General features: G+C 49.3%; 1 protein-coding gene across 2 annotated transcripts; it reads right to left on the bottom strand.

The window, feature by feature from the left end:
• Window positions 1–1,945: 1,945 nt before the first annotated feature.
• On the bottom strand, window positions 1,946–20,497 carry Mfsd13a (major facilitator superfamily domain containing 13A). Of its 2 annotated transcripts, none has more exons than XM_038335373.2 (9): window positions 20,434–20,497; window positions 10,413–10,655; window positions 9,901–9,983; window positions 8,599–9,051; window positions 8,371–8,494; window positions 7,003–7,099; window positions 5,086–5,257; window positions 4,818–5,011; window positions 1,946–2,708 (listed from the first exon to the last, which is right to left on the bottom strand). In XM_038335373.2, exons 2-9 carry the CDS (start codon window positions 10,578–10,580, stop codon window positions 2,449–2,451), a joined length of 1,551 nt encoding a protein of 516 aa, XP_038191301.1. In that variant the 5' UTR covers window positions 10,581–10,655; window positions 20,434–20,497; the 3' UTR covers window positions 1,946–2,448. The 2 variants fall into 2 exon arrangements, with proteins under 2 accessions (XP_038191301.1, XP_038191308.1); XM_038335380.2 differs by having other exon boundaries at window positions 1,946–2,691.
• Between the last annotated feature and the right edge of the window lie 1,113 nt (window positions 20,498–21,610).

Genomic DNA, 21,610 nt, shown 5'->3' with positions numbered 1-21,610 from the left:
GTCACATTGCCTGGTGGGGCCCAGTGTACTTAAATAAAGTTGTTCCAATAGACACATCGATTCAGCCTTTCTGTGGCCAGTGCCCCGTGGGAAGAAAATGACACTGGCCTTGATCTGATATGCAGACCAATCCTCAACCTGTTAAGTAGAAGGAAAGAAAGGGAACTGAGAGTCTAATTCCTGTGCACATTCAAATCCACGAGTGAAGCCTGACTTCAAATGATGGCTGTCTTGGCATTTGTTTTTCTTCGAGACAGGGTTTCTCTGTAGCTTTGGAGCCTGTCCCGGAACTAGCTCTTGTAGACCAGGCTGGTCTCAATCTCAGAGATCTGCCTGCCTCTGGGATTAAAGGCATGCACCACCACTGCCCGGCAGAATAAGAGTTCTTAAAACTCATGTATATCCTAGGCCTGTAACATTAGCTGCTCAGGAAACAGAGGCAGGAATCACAAGTTTAAAGACTACTTGGGTTAAAGATTGAGTTCTAAGTCTCCACACTTAGTGAAACCCTGTCTCAAAGATAGTTGGGGTTTACAGTTCAGTAGAACACTTGCCTAGCATGCATGAAACCTTGCCTTCACCCCTCAGTACCCCTCACCTGCCCACGCAAACGATTTGGGAATGGTTGAAGAAGAGCCTGAGCCATTCTGATGACTGCAGAGAAAGGACACTAAACAGTCCTGTCCACCTGCATCTGATTCCCAGGACCCGCACAGAACTGACTCCACACAGCAAGCTGAGCACTGACCTCCGCATGCACAACAATGCACATACATACTCAAACAAATGTAATAAAGACTTGTCCTTTTAAAAATTGGATGTGGAGCAGTGGTGGCGCACACCTTTAATCCCAGCACTTGGGAGGCAGAGGCAGGTGATCTCTGTGAGTTCGAGGCCAGCCTGATCTACAAAGCAAGTTTCAGGACAGCCAGAACTGTTTAAAAAAAAAGAAAAGAAAAAAGAAATTAAGGGAGCTGGGTGTGGTGGTGTACACCTTTAATCCCAGCACTCCAGGGAGGCAGAGGCAGGTGGATCTCTGAAGCCAGCCTGGTCTATAGAGTGAGTTCCAGGACAGCTAAGGCTACACTCAAAAAACTATAAACCTGTATCTGAAAGAAAATTGCCAGATACCTAACAAATGTTTACTCTTCCCCCAATAACTAAAGTATGGCTGCTTTACCTTCCATATCAGAAAGACTGTCAGAACCACAAAAATACACATAAGCAAATAACCTGGAGAGCGGCTGCTTGTTGCTGGGCCGGGTGCCTAGTTCGATCCCCTGTGCAGACCTCAGAACCACTGGCCTAGAGCAGAAGGTTCCCTTTAGGATCAGTCTGCCCATGGGACACATCTAGAAACATCTGGACTTGTTCAGTGATCACAGCTGGAGATTGGGGGTGCTATTGATAGCTGGTAGGTAGAGGCAGCCCAGGTCGCTGCTAACCAATATGCGACGGTCCTACAGTGAGGAAAATCACCCCCACAGGTTTGCATCACACAAAAGCTCACACCGCCAGTCCAGACCCAGTCTGAATCTGGGCGAAAACTCAGGCATGGGTGTTTCGGAAGCTCTTCAGGTGAGTTCAGGGCGGTGAGCCCCTGGCCTGGCAGCAGCTCCTTTCTGACAACTGTCCAAAATGGTGTGTGGGAACCACACGGAGGTAACTGGCTCCAGGCCTGATCACCTAGCAGTCTGCTGGGCTGATTTGGTGGTGGTGGGAGGGTTTTAGTTTTTTAGACTAGCTTTGAACTTGAGGCAATTCTGCCTCAGCCTTCCAAATGCTGGGGCTAAAGGCACAAATCATCAGGTCCAGCTCATAATTTGCATTTCTGTCCCAGTGTTGCTAAGAAAATGCTGTGGGACACTTCTTCCCAGCCCCCACCAACCTTGTGCGCCCGCTCCCCCCCCACACACACACACACACACAGGGCAGACCTCAGGAGTAGGAATGACTGGCTTTACTCGAAACTCTTTAGAGTTTGGAGGCCTGCTGGGCTTTGGGGAGCCCACAGCACAGAGGCCATGCTACTTCCAACTGAAGCAGAGAACCCTCGGAGAAATGACTGCGAGGAGAGGCAAGGAGCACTTCAGTCAGCTTCGCCTGAGCGGGCAAAAGGAGTTACAGTCTCAGAAGTTCCTGAACCCACCAAGTTGCCAGCTCCAGCTCCAGGACCCCAGCAACTCCTTGTGCACCACACTCCACCCTGCCCTTTCTGGTCCTCCTTCCTTCTTGCCCCACAGGAGCCACAGTCCCTGAGCACATACGACCCAGCCCTTGCCCGAGCTCAATCAGCCTGCTAGCAAAGGGCAGACCTCCCCAGGAGCTGCCCCAGCCAGCTGCTCTCCCAGCTACACTCAGCGAAGATGAAGCAGGATGCTGGCCGGCATGAGAGGTTCCTGCTGGGACTGGGGCAAGGACCTCAGCAGAGTGCCTTTGCAACCGCTCTCACACCATCTTAATGTCCAGCGTTCGGATCTGTGCCAGGTTCTGGCGCTGGGCCTTGACCATGCGGAGGCGTCTCCCATGCAGCGTGAACTGGGACCAGGTCAAAAGCTGCAGCAGAGCGCAGGTGATGGGCACCAGCACCAGCAGGTAGAAGCAGCCCTGGCGGAGTGTTGCAGCCTGCGCTGGGGCTGGGGCTGGGGGCTCTGGCCACGGCTGGACACTCCCCACGATCACTGGGGACTGCTGAAAAAGGTCATGACCTACAGTGAGAACACACAGAAGGATCATGGTCAGCCCAGCTGCCCCTCCAAAGTCCACAGGCATCTCAGGCAGTACAGGTAAGTGTCCTAAACCACACTTAAAAAGTTAAACTGGGCGGTGGCTCACGCCTTTAATCCCAGCACTCAGGAGGCAGAGGTGGAGCTCCGTGAGTTTGAGGCCAGCCTGGTCTACAAAGTGTCTAGGACAGTCAGGGCAACACAGAAATCCTGTCTCGGGAAAAAAAAATTAAACAGTGGTTTCAGTCTTGTAGTTTCCCGCTTTAGCCTTAACAAGTAGCTGGGATTATAGGTATAGGTATATGCCACAATTCCTAACCACCTATCCAGCTATATTTAATTGTTTATTTTTTTATTTTTTTTATTTTTTTTTTGAAACAGGGTCTAAGTAATCCTGGCTGTTCTGGAACTTGCTATGGAGACCAAATTGGCCTTGAATTTACAGAATTCACTTCCTGCCTCTGAGTGTTGGGATTAAAGACAAGTGCCGTCCTGCTGGGCTTCCTCTTCCTTTCCTCCTCCTCCTTCCCTTTTCCTCCTCCTCACCTTGTCAGGGTATGTAGCCCAGACTAGCCCTAAACTCCTCATATGATCAAGAATGACCTTGATTGAGCTTCTCATCCTCCTGCCTCCACTCCCTGAGTGCTCTGATTACAGGTGTCCATCACCACAGCGAGTTTGTGGGGTTTTAGGAGTCAAACTCCGGCTCCGTGCATACTAGGCAAGTGCTCTCCAGCTGAGCTTCGTCCCCAGCACCAGTCTGTTTCTGAGAAAACAAAAAGCCAGTCTCATGCGCCTGTGCTGTTCTCAGAGTCGGCATGTAACTGAGGGTGACTCAGCTGCCATTAGGTGTGTGCCGTCTGGCCCCACTCCCACCATAGCTCTTTTCCTGTCTGCATTGCTTTTTGAGACAAGGTTTCTCTATGTAGCCCTGGCTGACCTGGCGCGCACTATGAGGCCAGGCTGGCCTCGAACCGTATCTCTCTCTTTTTTTTTTATGATTTATTTAACTTTATTTTATGTGCATTGGCGTGAGGTTGTCAGATCCCCTGGAACAGGAGTTACAGACAGTTATGAGCTGCCATGTGGGTGCTGGGAACTGAACCTGGGTCCTCTAGGTCCTCTAGAAGAACAGTCAGTGCTCTTTTTTTTCTTTTTTTTTTTTTTTTTTTTTTTGTTTTTTCGAGACAGGGTTTCCCTGTAGTTTCTAGAGCCTGTCCTGGAGCTAGCTCTTATAGACCAGGCTGGCCTCGAACTCAGAGATCCGCCTGCCTCTGCCTCCCGAGTGCTGGGATTAAAGGCGTGCGCCACCGCCGCCCGGCCAGTCAGTGCTCTTAACCGCTGAGCCATCTCTCCAGCCCAATATCCGCCCAAACCCGCATCTCACACTCTTCCCTTCTCTAAGTGTCGCTGCTGTATCTGTGGATCCTCAGCTGTCCCTCCCTCACACCTGTCCTCAGGTGCCACTTCAGCTCCACAGTGCCCCACCTGTCATCTCCCTGGTCCATGCTTCCATCGCCTCTGCCGTCTCCTTAACGCCTCTGCCGTCTCCTTAACGTCTCTGTACTACTGACCACTCTGGGCTGTATGTACTCCCTAGGGCGGCGACAGTGAACTTCAAAATGTCAATCAGACGGTGTCGCCTCCTGGCCTGAAACTCCACACTGAAAATCCAATCCATGTGACACCCTGTCCACCCCTCTCCCTGTCTAGAATTGTTTTTTTTCAAGACAGAGTTTCTCTGTGTAGTCCAGGCTGTCCTGGAGCTCACTCTGTAGACCAGGCTAGCCTCAGAGACCCATCTGCCTCTGCCTCCCAAATGCCGAGATTAAAGGCTTAATTACCCTGCCCTGTCTAGAATTTAAGCTCCACAACAGCCAAGATTTTGTCTGTCTTACCACTGTTACCTCCCTTACAGACGGGACCCAACCTATACAGAGGTCTGTGCTGATTTGTTGGGGGAATCGATGAACTTCTGAAAACATGAAGGGGTGTGCCAACAAGGGTCGTCATCCCAAGGCAGCGAAGGCCTGGGCACAGCCCTTCTGCCTCCCTCACCAGAACCAGAGCTCATAGGACAAGGAGCCTCACCTGTGTAGAAGCAGAGGAGCCAGGTGCCCAGCAGTGGGGCAAAGGTCTGGCCAGGTTTGGTCACCAGGGCAACCATACCGAAGAGGAGAGCTGAGGCTGCCTGTTTCCGGTGGTTCAGCACCAGGTCCTCATCCACTAGGTCAGTGACCACAAGGGTCAGCAGCTTACAGGTGCCCTCAGTGAAGACACGATTGCTGCTCATGGAGAGAGGAGCAAGAGTGAAGGGGGTGGACGCAGAGGTGTGGGGGCAAGGGTGGGCAGGGCATACCTGGCAATGAAGAAGCAAAGCAGGCCGGGGCGGTCCAGGCCAGCCAGCAGCATGAGGAGGCTAAGGCCCAGCTTGAGCAGGAAGAGGCCCTGCACCACGGCGTAGACACCCCAGCGCCGGCACAGGGGCAGGAAGTAGAGGTTGTTGAGATGGGGAGCAACATAGGAGATGCCTGGGGAGGGAGAGGGTCTGCGGAGGTCGGCAGCCGACATCAGAACAATCAGAACCTCTATTTGCATTAACTGTCTGCCAAAAGTGCCTTGCACTTTTCAGCTTTAGTATCATATCTTAATTTTTTTTTTTTTTTTTTTTTGGTTTTTCGAGACAGGGTTTCTCTGTGGCTTTGGAGCCTGTCCTGGAACTAGCTCTTGTAGACCAGGCTGGTCTCCAACTCACAGAGATCCGCCTGCCTCTGCCTCCCGAGTGCTGGGATTAAAGGCGTGCACCACCACCGCCCGGCTCATATCTTAATTTTTATTTAATGCGGATGCATGTTTTTGACTGCATGTATATTCGTGCAGAGGCCAGAAGAGGGCATTGGGTCCCCTGAAATTGGAGTTATAGACAGTTGTGAGCCACCTTGTGGGTAAATGGAAATCAAACTCGGGCCCTCAGAAGAGCAACCCGTGCTCTAACTGCTGAGCCACTCTCTGCCTACCTTTCACACCCAAGCCCTTCAAGGTAGGTATTACAGTCCCTTGGTATTTATTTGGTTGACTCCAGTACCCTTCATGCATAGCAAAATCTGTGGATTTTCCAAACCTTCATATAAAACGGCACTGTATCTACACAGGACTTACAGACATACTTCCTTCATATAAAACAGCACTGTATCTGCACAGGACTTAGAGACGCACTCCTGCACACTTTTATTTTCTTCTAGTTTTTGAATTTAGTGCCATGCAGCTCCAGATGGTCTTGAACTCTTGATCCTCCTGCCTTCATCTCCTGAGTGTTGGGGTTACAGTCCTAGCCATCCTCCTGCCTTCATCTCTTGAGTGTTGGGGTTACAGTCCTAACCACCATACCCAGCTTTATTTTTTATTTTTACTTTATTTTTGAGACAGATTCTCTCTGTGTAGTCCTGGCTGTCCTGGAACTCTCTATGTATAGCAGGCTGGTTTCAAACTCAGAGATCCACCAAAGTGCTGGGATTAAAGGCATGTGCCATTACACCCAACCTATTTTATTTTGTTTTTGTTTTGAGATAGGAACTCACTATGTAGCCCCAGTTGGCCTGAAACTAAACTCATAATGTAGACCATACTGGCCTCGAACTCTCAGAAATCAGCCTGTCTCTTCCTCCTGAGTGCTGGGATTAAAGGCCTGCACTGCCTTGTTTAACCTCTTTTTATTTTAATTGCTTTGACGCAGAGTTTCATGTAGCCCAGGCTAGCATATACCTTGCTGTGTAGCTTAGGCTGACCTTGAACTTCTGATCCTCCTAACTCCGAGTACATCAATTACGGATGTGTATCATCATGCCATGTTTATGTGGTGCTGGGTAATGTAGTTCAGCAGAGCCTCGCCCAGGTCCCGTACTTCAAACCCCTCTTATATACTTTAACTTATCTCTTTTCTCTTTCTTTAAATATATTTTTTTTTTTTGCCTGAGTGGTGGTGGTGCACACCTGTAATCCCAGCTCTCGGGAGGCAGAGGCAGGTGGATCTCTGTGAGTTCAAGGCCAGTCTGGTCTACAGAGCTAGTTCCAGGACAGTCAAAGCTACACAGAGAAACCCTGTTTAAAAAAAAAAAAAAAAGCAAACAAACAAATGTAGCTCAGAAAGATTGAAGAACAAACCCAAGCCCACTGAGCAAATGGCACACTGGCAATACCTGCATCACGTCCCGTGGGTGCACCATTGCCACGAGGACTAAGGTGAGGACCACTAGACCTCCACCCAGGTACCACTTACCCAATAGGAAGGAGCCTGTCGAGAGGGAGATGTGGTCAGACAACAAGTGCTCCAGGAAGAGAGGGAAGAAGTTACTGTTGAAATGGCAGTGAAACACCTGCGGGGCAGAAGGGTGGGAGTTCACGGCCGTGGCCAGCAGGGGGCAGCAGCGCTGGGCCTCAGAGCCAAGTGTGCACAGAATGGTGGGAGTTCATGGCCACGGCCAGCAGGGGGCAGCAGCGCTGGGCCTCAGAGCCAAGTGTGCACAGAATGGTGGGAGTTCACAGCCAGGGCCAGCAAGCAGACAGCAGCCCCCTTCCTCAGAGCAAGGGTGAGCACTGGCCTCTCTCCCCATGCCACCAAACATGGAGCTTACCAGAACAAACCTAAGTGACATTCCTTGTGGCCTACCTAATTTTACTAAAAGTCTGAAGGCGTGGTAAGATATCAACTAGAACAATTTTTAAGTTTTCATGATATAAAGATAATTAATATATTTTTGTGTTTAAAATGTATTTTAGGGGCTGGAGAGATGGCTCAGAGGTTAAGAGCACTTCCTGCTCTTCCAGAGGTCCTGAGTTCAATTCCCAGCAACCACATGGTGGCTCACAACCATCTGTAATGAGGTCTGGTGTCCTCTTCTAGTCTGGTGGCATACATGCAGACAGAACACTGTATACATAATAAATAAATAAATCTTAAAAAAAAAATGTATTTTAAAAATACAAGTTTTTCTGGGTGGTGGTGGTGCATGCCTTTAATCCCAGCACTCGGGAGGCAGAGGCAGGTGGATCTCTGTGAGTTCGAGACCAGCCTGGTCTACAAGAGCTAGCTCCAGGACAGGCTCCAAAGCTACAGAGAAACCCTATCTCAAAAAAACAGAAAGAAAAAAAATTATAAGTTTTGCTGGGTGGTGATGGAAGTGCCTTTAATCCCAGCATTTGGGAAGCAGAGGCAGGTGGATCTCTGTGAGTTCAAGGCCAATCTGGTCTACACAGTGAGTTCCAGGACAGACAAAGCTACACAGAGAAACCCTGTCTTGAAAAATCAAAAGAAAGTGGCGGGGGGGTGTCTTAGTCTTCACATTATGAAGACAGGACTGGCCTCAGAGGCTGAGACCTGCTGCCTCAGATCACACAGAGAGGCAGGGCTTGTAGCTCAGTAGTAGAGTCATTACCTAAGAGCATCCAGGGCCTGGGTTCAGCGTCTCTCAGCACTATGGGAATGGGGGGCAATCACACAAGGGAGTATGTGCTAAGGAGAACAGAAAGTGCTAGAACCTAGGTCTCCTAACTCCCCAACCTTCCAACCATCAAACCCCAGGGAGGGCTCCTGTATTTCCATCTCGAAGTACCCCTGAAGGAGGGGTGAAGGAATGGCTCCCCATACCTGTACCAAGTCCATGCCCACGAACCACAGGAAGTTTTGGTGGCGTGCTAGTTGCCGGAGGTACTGGCCCAAGGTAATGTTGCCTGCTTCTTCACCACCCACCAGAGGCTCTTCTTCACATACGCTGTGGGCAGAGGGGAGGAAACGGCAGGGTTAGCCCAGAGTGGGCCAGGGGACCGACTGTCAAAATTAGACTCTGACCCTAGGGAGCCAAGGCTGGTGACTCACCCGCCATCCATGACCATGGCTGAGTACCCCCTGTCCCTTCTGGTGGTCTCAATCCGCTGCCTCAACAATTGTGTGGCCCCCAGGAAGCCTAGGCCAGAGCCGGCAGCTAGTACCACACAGAAGGCACGGAAGGAGGAGAAGTCCTCCTTGTTCCAAAAGGCGTAGGAGGCAAAGACAGACATGGAGCCAGCCGCACTGAAGAGGGAGCAGTAGAAGTTGAGGTGGGTGCGGTCGTGGGCGGAGAGAGCCAGGTCGGCCAGCAAGGCGTGGTGGTGGAGGTCCACGAGGGTCAGGAAGCCATCATAGAGACACAAGCACAGTAAGAACTGCAAGCCAGCAGGGGCCCAGGGCACCCAGAAGGCCAGGAACGACAATGCCAGCAAGGGCCCGTGCCAACTCAGAGCCCTCACCCGGGTCAGCACCACGTCTCTGGAGGAGAGCCCGGCTCCCGATCTGTGAGAGAGAAGAAAGTGTTAGGAGGGAGGGAACCTTTGGGCCTGAGCAGGCCCTAGCTCCCCTGGCTGAGCCCAGGAGATGGGATGGAAGAATTCACACCAAGATACACCCGAAGCCCGACTTGAGACTTAAAAAGCACAGCTACCCAGTCACCCATCCTCTCCTCAGCCCATTGTCTGTCACCAGCCTGTCCTGGCTGATGACCAAAGAGCCATGGGATACTGATTCTCAGGGCTGGTGGCAGTAAGGAAGTGCATTAGAAACGGCAGGGTGAATGTGTGGTAGAGTCATGAGCCATATGATTTGTATTTTGATAAAGAAATCTTGCCTGAAGACCAGAGGCAAAGCTAAAGCCACTAGAAATCAGGCAATGGTGACACACACCCTTAATCCCTGAATTTGGGAGACAGAGGCAGATGGATCTCTGTGAGTTCAAGGCCACCCTGGGCTACACAAGTTGCAGAAACAAATCCAGGTGGTGGTGGCTCACACCTTTAATCCCAGTCCTAGGGACTCACACACCTTTAATTCCAGCACTAGAGGGAATGTAAAATGGGAGGAGAGAGAGGCTTAGTCTGCTTAGTTTGTGGTCGCCCAGCCTTGGTAGAGGTAACACTTCTCTAGTGGCTTGGTTATATTGCTTTTATGGTTTTCGGGTTGAACCCCAATTTCTGCCTCTGGGTTTTTATTATTCGTGCTACACGTCACTACGGTCGACCCCTCCCCCTGGCCGAGCCATCTTCATACCACAACCAGTGTCCCTTCCATTTCCCACCCCAGACACAAGCAGCGGTGCTCCAGCTTGGGGAACATTAGGGTGGGGTTAGGGCAGTGATGCACACACACCGGGGCTGGGAGCTGAGGAACTTGTGGTCACTGAGCCAGCCAAAGATGGGGTCGTTGAAGCTGTTCCAGAGGAGGAATACGGTCTGCAAGAAGAGAGAAGGGAAGGTGGGCTGCACCCACAACAGCACAGGGTTCCCCAACTCTAGTCTCTGCACTTACCCCAAGGATGGCAGCGCTTCCAGCCGGCAAAGCCCCTCTCCTGGCTGGAACACACATCAAACCCCCGTGACCAGGGCTGCTGGTAAGTGTGTCCAGCAGATAAGCATTTGGCTACTTGTATTACATTATATATCACACAACAGTGGACACCTAAGGCAGTGGTCAGGAGCGCTACTAGAATTCTCTTGAAGAGTCATTAAGACCCTGTCAGCTTTTCTGGCTGAGTCCTGCTAAACAACACAGCCTGCCCCAAGTGCCTACCTAACACTGGGACAGAACCCAGCTCCTCTGTCTGCCTGGAAACCTGATGTCCTAGTCTCCCACCCCGACTGGCTGCGCCATGCTTGGCCTACCTCTCCAATCCAGAAGGACAGTTTGTTGATCTTATACACCGAGACAAATGTGTCCACGTAGTACAGCAGGAACACGTTATGCAGGGCGGAGGTGAAGAGAGCCAAGGAACCATACACCACGGCTGTGGGCAGGCCCGACAGCCAGGCGTGGGGCCAGTCTAGTCCCATGGCTGCTGGCCGAGCCTCAGCCCCAGGAGCACGGAGGAGGACTCACAAACGCTGGCAGTGGGATCATGCTCGTCTCTGGGGAAGAAGAAGCCAGCCAGCAACAAGGATCAGGAATAACTCCTTCTTCCGTCTAGCCCTCTGAACCGTTTAACAACCCATAAGATAACTCATTCCAGGCTGGATCTGTAGCTTGGCAGCTGCCTCCCAGCCAGTCTAGCTCCTGGGTTTAATCCCTGACACTGAAATTTTTTTTTTCTTAAACTCGTTTTCTTTGTGAGGAATTTGTATCTAAAACAAAGCTGGGGAATTCCCAATGAAGCAGGGCAGAAACAACCCAGGCTAGAGGCCCCCCACTCTGGAGCTGGTCCAGGAAACTGAGATGGCCATGGGAAGAGAAAGTGGGCATCCAAGTCCTGGGCCTGCTCACGTTATGGGGCTGGCTGCTCAGCACACTGTACAACTGCTACTGTCTAGACACGACCACGGTGGGTTTGGGCAGTGTGCTCACAGCATTAACAAGGTAAACTTAGTTCCTTTTCTCAGAAAGGTCAAAAGAATCATTACGTGAAAGAACAGGTGGGTTAAAGGAAAAAGCCCAGAGAAAATGCTCTATAAGCCAGGCATGAGGGCACATGCCTAAAACCCAGGAAGGCTGAGACAGGAAGTCCACTAATTCAATGTCAGCCTGGAAGACATAGTCAGGCCAACCTTGGGTACAAGATGAAACCCTCCTGAGAGAGGGGACAGTGTGTTCAATAAATGCAAAATTATCTTTACAAAATCCCAAGAAGCACTTATATAATGGTCTTATAAAATTTTCTTTTTTCTTGAATTCAGGTTTTTTTTTTTTTTTTTTTTTGAGACAGAGTTTCTCTCTGAAATACAGAGCAAGTTACAGGACAGCCAAGGCTACACATAGAAACCCTGGCCAAAAAAAAAAAAAAAAGTGAGACCAGGCATGGCATGGATGCACACACTTAATCCCAGCACTTGGGAGGTTGAATCAGACGGATCTCTATGAGTTTGAGGCTAGCCTGGTCTACATAGTGAGCTCCAGGATAGTTAGGGCTACATACTGAGACCCTGACTCAAAACAATACAACAAAAGATTGGCTGGCTGTGGTGGCGCATGCCTTTGACCCCAGCACTAGGAAGCAGAGGCAGGCCAATCTCTATGAGTTCCAGGTCAGCCTGGTCTACTGGGTGAGTTCCGGGCCAGACAAGTTACATAGTGAGAACTGGTCTCAAAAGAAAAAGGAAAAAAAAGAATATGGGCTCACACACTGATTCCAGAAATGTCACCTCAAGAACTAACCCCCAAGGGTCTACATATGAGGTGTGCATGGTGGCAGTGTTCATAAACAGCAAACAGCTGGACACAGTCCAGGTGTGCATGGCAGCAGTGTTCATAAACAGCAAACAGCTGGACACAGTCCAGGTGTGCAGGGCAGCAGTGTTTATAAACAGCAAACAGCTGGACACAGTCCAGGGCTATAACTAAGGGGCTGTCCCAGTAAGCTTGATTCTCTCCAAGAAGGGCTACAGAGAGGCACTGGGCACAGAGACTTAAGAACAAACAATATGTGAGAGTGTATGGAAGCTGGGGTTAGCTCAGTGGTAGAGCACTAGTCTAGCGTCTACAAGGCCCTGGGTTCTACCCCAGGCAAGGAGGTGGGGGATGAGAACCCACAAATATGACTCTACTCGGATACAGCATCAGTGCGTTTGAAAGTTAAAATGAATCATATTGAATCTGTGTGGCCGGCCAGTCCTTATTAAAATGAAACTTGGATATCAAATGTGCCGGCTAGTTCCATGTCAACTTCACACAACCAGAGGTAACTGAAACAGAAAATGCCTCCATAAGATCTGGTTGTAGGCAAACCTGGGGAGAATTCCCTTAATTAGTAATTAGTGGGGGAAGGTGCAACTCATCGTGGGTGGGGCCATCCCTAGGCTGGTGATGCTGAGCTCTATAAGAAAGCAGGCTGAGCAAGCCAGCAAGCAGCTCCCCTCCACAGTCTCTGTAACAGTTCTTGTCTGCAGGTTCTCATTCTTGAGTTCCTGTCCCGACTTCCTTCAGTGATGATTATGGCAATAGAAGCACAAGCCAAATAAACTCTTTCCACCCCAACTCTTGGTCATGGTTTCATCACAGCGATCATAATTCAAAAACTAATAATAGTAGTAACCCCAAAACTAGCTGGGCAGTGGTGGTGCACGCCTTTAATTCCAGTACTTGGGAGGTAGAGGCAGGTGGGTCTCTGTGAGTTCGAGGCCAGCCTGGTCTACAGAGCAAGTGTCAGGACAGCAAGAGTTACACAGAGAAACCTGTTGTGGGATATTCGTACACTGTGTGAAGATGTACTTCCTGTGATTGGTGTGATAAAGAGCTGAATGTCCAATAGCTAGGCAGGAGGTATAGGTGAGATTCCCAGAAAGAGAAAGGAAGAGAAGAATCTAGGCACACAGGAGACTCCAGGAGAGGAAACGAAGGTGCAAGATGGACGACAGGTGATCCACGTGACAGAGTGTAGATGAATATAAATGGGTTAATTTATGTTATAAGAGCTTTTTGGGAGCCGGGCCAGTGGTGGCACACCACCTTTAATCCCAGCACTTGGGAGGCAGAAGCAGGTGGATCTCTGTGTGTTCGAGGCCAGCCTGGTCTACAAGAGCTAGTTCCAGAACAGGCTCCAAAGCTACAGAGAAACCCTGTCTCAAAAAAAAAAAAAAAAATAGTAATAAAGAGCTTTTTGGGAACAAGCCTAAGCTATAGGCTGAGTTTTCATAATTAAGGCTCCATGTCATTATTTGGGAGGTCACTGGCAGGACAGAGAAAGACTCACTAAATATAGCGTCCATTGTGAAGGCTTGAATATCCCACATAGGGCCTGAGGAAGAGTTCTCTCGGGTAGGCTCTCCATACAGAGGTGTGTCTCTTTCAAGAGGCCCTGCTGTGCGGCAGAACATTTGAGCAACCGGCATGCAGGTAAAAACGTCTGCCACATTCTGGACACAAGCAGCTTCCCAAAGCTGGGGCAGTAAACATGCCAGCATGAGGCTAGACTTTCAGGGAACCAACTGCCTCTGTTACAGTTTCCTCAAAATTCTGCATCCAGAACAACTTCAAAGCTGCTAGATGAGATGGTCCAGCCTCATGTATTACTCCAGCCAGGACATTCAGTTAAGACCTCACTTTCCCACCACATAGAGATTAAACAAAAAAATAATACAGGAGCTCTCCCGGGACTTGACCATTATCCCAATTTTCTCAGGGGCCCCTAAAGGAGCTATCACCCCCAGACAACAGGAAGCAGTCTAGAAAAAAATGATGTCCACATTCCCAAGAGTTAGAGTGGGTTATGAATGTTTGTTATCATTTTGGGGGATTGGTTCCAAGTTGTTATTGGTAATGCTCAGAAAAAAAAACTAAACAAAGGAGACTAAATTCAGGGATCGTTTTCTGAAGGGGAAAAAGGGAGAATATAGTATAGAAATGATGGGATAAAAGGGTGGATTGTTAAGTCTACTTTTAAACAACCACTAGTCTTAAATATTTTATTTTTGCATATTGATACAAAATTAAGATTTTTTTGTTATACTGTATATATGTTTCTACCTATACATCTTTTTAAAAAATGTAATATGAAGTTCTAGTCCTTGAAAGCTATTATTATAAACCATTTAGGATAATTAAGAAATACAGGTTAGTAGTAATCTATAAAAATTAAACTTGTCATGTTAGGTATGGTTTCAAGGTTAAACAGATATATATTTTAGATAGATGGTCTTCAAACACTGCAGAGACCTATAGAATATGGCATTTAAGATGTTTTAATAACATAAGGCTTTTCAGGACAATTAGATGCATCTGCTCCTGGCAGCACCAATCTACATCAAAGAAGGATGATAAGCATCGAAGAAACTCCGTATGGAGTTTGCATTCTTTGTGGCAAAAGTAAGACAGTGGGCAACAAACTGTCCTTGCTTTGACTGCTGACAGTATGCCGTTTAAATTGGACACACAGGACACAAAAGAAAGGGACTGTCAAACTTTGCCAAGACAAGGCGGAGCGGCCCCTTGAAATTCGTGCTTCACAGAAGTCTGTCAGATATTCTAGGCCTGTAGCCAAAGACAGATGCCCTACATTACAGAGGAGCTGCGGGTGGCTGTGCAGGCAGCCAGCTGTCTCTGTTGTTTCTATAGTTTTGTAAGTTGTTTGCCCCACATTTCCCATTTACTCAGGTGATATTATATCCTTCTTGGGTCGCTGATGGAGTTGAAGATGAGACAGTTATAGTTACAGTTTTCTTTGTTACCAAATTAAAAAAAAAACTTACATAAGAGATATAAAATACATAAAACTGATAGACATAAAAGCTTAGATTTATCTAAGAAAAAATGGTTTGAGGTATAAATAATAGCTTCTGGTTGGTAATACAAGTTAGGACAGAAAGTGAATTAGGTACAAAACTTTGGACTCACTAAGATAGGACAGTTTATAAAGCACTTTCTCCAAATTTGCCAAATACAAATGGACTGGACATTGTGAATGTAATTCCTACCTGATTATTGTTCTTATTGTATATAGTTTTAATATGTTAGAGTTAAAATCTTTTTTTAATTGAGACAAAAAGGGGGGAAATGTGGGATATTTGTTCCCTGTGTGAAGATGTACTTGCTGTGATTGGTGTGATAAAAAACTGAACAGCCAATAGCTAGGCAGGAGGTGTAGGTGGGATTTCCAGGGAGAGAAAGGAAGAGGAGGAGGATCTAGGTGCACAGGAGACTCCAGGAGTCACAGAGAGGAAACGGGGTATAAGAAGGAAGAGAGATAATGCCATGTGATAGAACGTAGATGAACATAAAAAGGGTTAATTTAAGTCATAAGAGCTAGTTAGGAACAAGCCTAAGCTATAGGCTGAGCTTTCACAATCAATAATAAGTCTCCCTGTCATTATTTGGGAGACAGCTTGCGGGACAGAGAAAGACTCATTACAGAGACCCTGTCTTTAAAAAACAAAATACAGTAACAAACAACAACAACAACACAAAGTAACCCAACTAAGACATCAAGAAAGCTGGTCATGTGTGGACAAGCCTGCCTTCATCTTCCTGCAGTGCAGTAACACAGCCACAAGCCAAGGAATGTTGAGGCTCACCAGGGACTTCCAAAAGCTAGACAGAGAGGGAAGGCCACCGAGGCTGGGCTTTGAGGTTTCACAAGCCAAAGCCATGCCTAGGCTCTCCCTCTGCCTGGGGATCAGGCTGTAGTTCTTAGCTACTGCTCTATGCCTGGCTATGTGCTGCCATGCTCCCTACCACAATGATCATGGACTAAGCCTCTGAAACGGTAAGCAAACCTTAGTGAAACGCTTTCTTTCAAGAGAGTCCTCTTGGTCATGGTGTCTCTGCACAGCAATAGAACAGTAACCTTGTCCCTCTCAGAACACAGCCTTTGCCAAAGGCCACTCTTACTCATTGACTGGCTCTTGTCACCGGAGGAGGACCTCCCTGAACCCATGCTGAGGCCAGGTTAGAAGACCTCAAAGGCTGGTAAGATAGAAAGGGCATGATTTTTGCCCTTAGAAGGGAAAGGGTTCAAATCACTACTTCCTCCCACAGATGAATAATTTACTACTACTGAACCTTGACTTGCTCATCTGTAGGATGGGCAAATGAGAGCTGTCCTTACCAGACTACAGTAAGCCTTAAACTAATACTCAGGACACCCTGAGTACCACACTAGGCACAAGGCAGGTGCTAAAAAACTAGCCTTTGCTTTCTCGAGACAGTGGAACTTCAGATCAGGATGGCCTGGAACTCCCAGACCTGTCTGCCTTTACTCCCAAGTTTAGCGTTTTCTTAAAGAAGATTGGGTCAGAGCTGGTGAAATAGCCTAGAACTCAGGCTGCTTTCTGAAGTAAGGGAAGTAGAGGAAAAACTTAGATACAGGAGAGTCAGAGAGGAAGCCCGCAAACAAGAACACACAGAAGGAACTCCAGGGAAGAACATCCCTCCACACCCACCCCCCACGCCCCACCCCCATCCATCCCCACACACGTCACAGACTTCAGGTTGAGGAAGACGGTGGGTGTGTCGGAGCTTTCCCTGTTTCCCCTCCAGATTCCACTCCTCCATCAGCAAACAGCCTTGCTCCTCTGGTCTTCCCACTCTCAACCCGTTCCACAAGCTAACAAAGGGCCCAAGGACAGCACGGAGCCCACATTGTTCTAGCTGCATAAGCTGCAGATCCTGTAACCTGCGACCAGGCTCACCGCTCCCTTGCACAAGAGCTGGAGGCCCTGTCCTGAGAATGGCCTAGTGGGTGGCCTTGGGCCAGCTCCTCCCTCTCCCAGGCCAGTGGGGAAGTTGATACCAACTCCTTTAAAGTGGGGCTTAAATGCAAACTGAACAGAAAACCAGCAGCAAGCTTAGAGCCTGGGACACTGAGGACACTCCATAAACAACAGCTCTGGCTGGGCTCATAACCTTTAAAATCAGCTGGGAGCTGGGTACATGATTTAGTGTTTAAAAACACTTGCTGTGCCAGCACCAAGACCTGCGCTTGATCCACGGGACCCATATAAAGATGGAAGTGAGGGAGGTGCTGGAGGGATAGCTCAGTGGTTAGGAGCATCATTGTTCTTGTATAAGACCCAGTTTAGTTTCCAGACCCACACGGCAGCTCCAGTTCCAGAGGACCTACTGCCTTATGACCTCATGGTTCCTGCATGTAGACGGTGCACATACACACACTCAGGCAACACACATACAGGTAAAACTGAATAAATCTTTTTTTGTGAGAGGGGGTTTCGAGAAAGGGTTTCTCTGTGTAACAGCCATGGTTATCCTAGAACTCACTCTGTAGACCAAGTTGGCCTCAAACTCACAGGGATCCACCTGCTTCTGTCTCCTGAGTGCTGGGATTAAGGGCGTGTGCCACCACGACAACAACAACAACAAAATGTTCTTGAAACAGGCATGGTGGCAAACAACAGGTGAGAGATGGAGACAGAGCAGCCTTGTGGGAACAAGGAGCTGCAGCGGGTGAGTAAGAGACAGATGGATAGGCACGCCATACAGAGTGAGGTTGGATATTTATTTAGTGGGTTATGGAAGGGAAGGGGAGAGGGAGGGAGAAGGGGGACATAGAAAGAAACAAAGAGAAAGAGGGAGAGAGAAGAAGAAGAAGGAAGAGAGAGTAGGGGGAGAGGAGAGGAGCCATGGCAACAGCTACCTCTTTGGGAGAGAGACAGAAAGAAAGGGCTCAAGCTGCAGGAAAGAAGGATGAAGGATGATCTGCCTGCCTCAGTGGGTGGTAGGTGTGGTGTCAGTGGTGGGGGGGGGGGGGTTTGGTAGGGCTTGTCTCTTAAAGGGACAGGACAGACCATTACAAAGACTTCATGTGTGATTTATTTGGGAACTGAGTGATGGGCCCCCAAAGACCCAAAAGAGTAAAACAACCAACATGTATGTGTGTGTGTATATATATGTGTATATATATACATATATGTGTATATATATATATATACACACATATAAATAAAATGTATTCTTTTAAAAAAATCAGTTAGGGACCAGTTAGACATCCCTCTGACAAGTATGTAACTAAAGTCTTTTTTGTTGTTTATTTAAGGTAGGATTTCACTATGTAACCTGTGCTGACCTGGTTGGCCTCAAACTTGCGGCAATCCTCCTGCCTCAACCTCCCCTGTGCTGAATAACAGGTTTATACCCCCCACACCCAGCTAAGTTGTCATTGCAGTATTCAGCATGGCTGCCTCTTGCTGCGGGCAGCATCCCCTGCCTTCCCATGAGTCCAGACATTTAGGACAGGCCTGACTTCCACATCCACTACAGCGACTCATTCGCAGGGCAGTTACTATTCCCATCTACATTTTATAGAAGCAACCAAGGCTCTGAAGTCCGAGGTTAAATAATTGGCCCACAGTCACAAGCTACAAGGTGCTGAGGTGCTGAGGTGCTGGAGACACGGCTCAAAATCGGTTTTGACTTCAGACCTCAACACGTCTCATGTCACCAAGCACCTCTTCCACAGTCTCACAGAACCCTGCTCAGTCAGTGCCCAGGCCAGGGTCCTCACCTCCAGGCTCAGTCAGGTATTAGCCACCTTTGCAATAACCTTGGTTTCCTTATCTCCCCCAGCCCACAAGCTCCTTAAGGGCAAGGCTAGGCCAATCTCACCTCGGTCCTCCCAAGCTCCTGTACACACAGCAAGTGCTCAGTTAATGCCTGCTTAGTCCACTGTCCCTAAAAGGCCAATGCGGCTTCCTCTGCCTTAGAGAGGGGCAGTCACTGGAAAACTCCCAGAGCCCACACTGGGTGTTCTGGTTGGCTATGGGAACTGGGAAAACAGCAGCAACCTGTAGCAGGCATTGTCACTCTGAGAGATACATGCAGACCAAGGCTGCAGATACACAGAGGGAAGCGTTGAAAAGAACCAAGAGTAACATTTTGTACACTTTCTCAAAGGGCACAACACCATGCTAAGAAAACAATACAGACAGACATGGTCCAGGCAGTAAAAGGGGCCAGACTAGAAGGCCTTTGGTAACCCTCCAAAAGATTCTATCAAGACGGATGGCACCAACTGAGTACGGGTAAGAGACCACAGAAGCATTTCTATTTTAGAAGCCCTCTGGCGACTGGCCAATCCCTCCCCTGGCAGTTCACGCTCCAGGGTTCCTGGGAGATAAAGAACAGGAAAGACTGCAACTCCCAGCAAGCCCTGGTGAGCCCAGGTAGGGGTCCCTAATGGAATTGGAGGAGGAAACCAGGCTGGGCCTGGAATGTGGACAGGAGGGTGGCTGTGGCTTCTCCGGGAAGTTCTGGCCGGAGTCTGGGGGGGGGGGGGGGGCGGGAAGCTACTAAATAAGGTGGTATTCACTGTACTAGGTCAAGGCAGACTATTACCACCAACTAGACAGTAGACGTCAGAGTTTATCCCCACGTCTGTGGAGAGAGCAAATCTATTTCCTGCCTGTCCTGGAAGGTCTATCAAATGAACAGGTGGAAATTCAAGGCATAATAGCAAAGCAATCAGGAGGCATGCCATTTTCTCAGCGAGCAGCTGACTGGATTGCTATCTCCTTGTTTCACACGTGTTCGGCATCTTCACAACCCCGCCAGGGAAGCCCTAGGAGAGCTGCAGCAGGGCCCTGTTCTCCCTCCATATTAACAGGTTGACACTCCTCGGCGGGAAATGGGGCTTCCACCCACTGCAGGAGGGACTTCTCCCTCCTTCACAGAATTCTACTGTGGCACGAAAGTCACCGATTCACCTCAGAATCACAGAACACTTAAGTCCCCGAGGAACTGGGCATCAACCGGGAGGTTTTTACTCAGAAATACGTGTAGTGGTTATGTGACGTTTGCACGTTAAAATCACCTTATTTTTAATTCTCAAACACCAAGGCTCAGGTCTCACCAGAACACTAAATTGGAGTCTATGGAGGTGATGCCCACCATAATTTTTTCAGGCTTCCCAAATGTGCCACCAGGGTTAAGGGCCATCAGGTCAGGGAATGGATCCCGGCCTGAACCATCGCATCCACGAACTCAGATTCTTCTGGGAACACCCTGGACATGGCATCCCCTCTCCTTACCCCAACAGAGCCTTTCTGCAGGAATTCTACGCTTACCCCTTGAACACAACTCCTCCTGACCCCAGAATTTCCCAATCCACAATCTGATTCCGCAAGGAACCCCGCAAACTGTCCCAGAGACTCTCACACCGCAAAGCATCCCCGCCCCACCCTCGGGCTTGTCGTTTGTAGGTCCGGTAGGTTCCTGCCCCCTCTTCCCGGCCGCGGGCGAGAAGCTCACCGCAATCCTGGCAGGGTATGCCTAATTCCGTGGCTGCCGGGAGCCAGGTGCCAGCCAGTGCGCCTGCGCGCTAGCAGCCCCGGGCTTCCCGGGTCTCTCCCTCCGCCCCTTCCCAGCGATTGGCTCCGCGCTGCTCGCCCGACCGCAGTCCGGGCAGGTGGCCGCGCCTGAGGCTGTCGCTTCCATGTTTGTCGTGGGCTCTCGCCCTTGGGGACCTAAAAGAAAGTGGGCATCAGCAAACAGGTTGCCTGGATTCCTGGCCGACTTATCCCTTCTCTTTTACCTGTTATTTCAGCTCAAATCAAGTTTCTCTTGGGGACGCTCTCCTCCCCTACCCTGTTCCCAGTCCAGAGGGGATGAGCAAACGTTTAGCACCCCCAGCTGAGGCAGATATTCGTGATCAGGAACTATCCAAGGCTGGATTGTGAGCCCTGTGAGAACGAAGTCCTGCTCGAGTTGTGGGCATGAGGATTCGGATCACAGCAGCCAAGGGATATTAGACACAGGCACTGGGCCATCAAGCCACGAGCATGCAGTCCGACCTCTTCGTAGAGGTAGTAATGAGATCCACAGCTAACTCTGGGCCCACCTCCCAGAGTCCAATGAAGAGAGGAATGAGCGATAACACGAGCAAAGGGGTCAAGACCGTGATGGGGATACCCACAGAAACAGCTGGCCTGAGCTAGTGGGAGCTCACTGACTCCGTACTGACAGCGGGGGAAACTGTATAGGACCAAACTAGGTCCTCTGAATGTGGGTGACAGTTGTGTGGCTGGGGCACACTGTGGGGCCTGGCAATGGAACCAGGATTTATCTCTACTGCTTGAACTGTCTTTTTGGAGCCCACTCTTTTTTGAAGGGATACTATACTCAGCCTAGATATATTGGGAGGGGGGCTTGGGCCTGCCTCAAAGTGAAATGCCAGACTTTGTTGACTTCCCCACGGGAAGCCTTACCCTCTCTGAGGAGTGGATGGGGGGGGGCGGGGGGCGTGGGATGGGTGGAAGGTGGGGGAAGAGGGAGGAGGGGAGTGAGAAGAACTGGGATTGGTATTTAAAATGAGAAAAAATTGTTTTGTTTTTTGTTTTTTCTGAGACCGGGTTTCTCTGTAGCTTTGGAGCCTATCCTAGAACTAGCTCTTGTAGACTAGGCTGGCCCCGAACTCACAGAGATCCGC

The sequence above is a fragment of the Arvicola amphibius genome, chromosome 1, assembly GCF_903992535.2.
Source record: "Arvicola amphibius chromosome 1, mArvAmp1.2, whole genome shotgun sequence".
NCBI classification, from domain to species: domain Eukaryota; kingdom Metazoa; phylum Chordata; class Mammalia; order Rodentia; family Cricetidae; genus Arvicola; species Arvicola amphibius.
The sequence above is the reverse complement of the archived record's forward strand: the minus strand, read 5'-3'. Positions and strand labels throughout refer to the sequence as shown.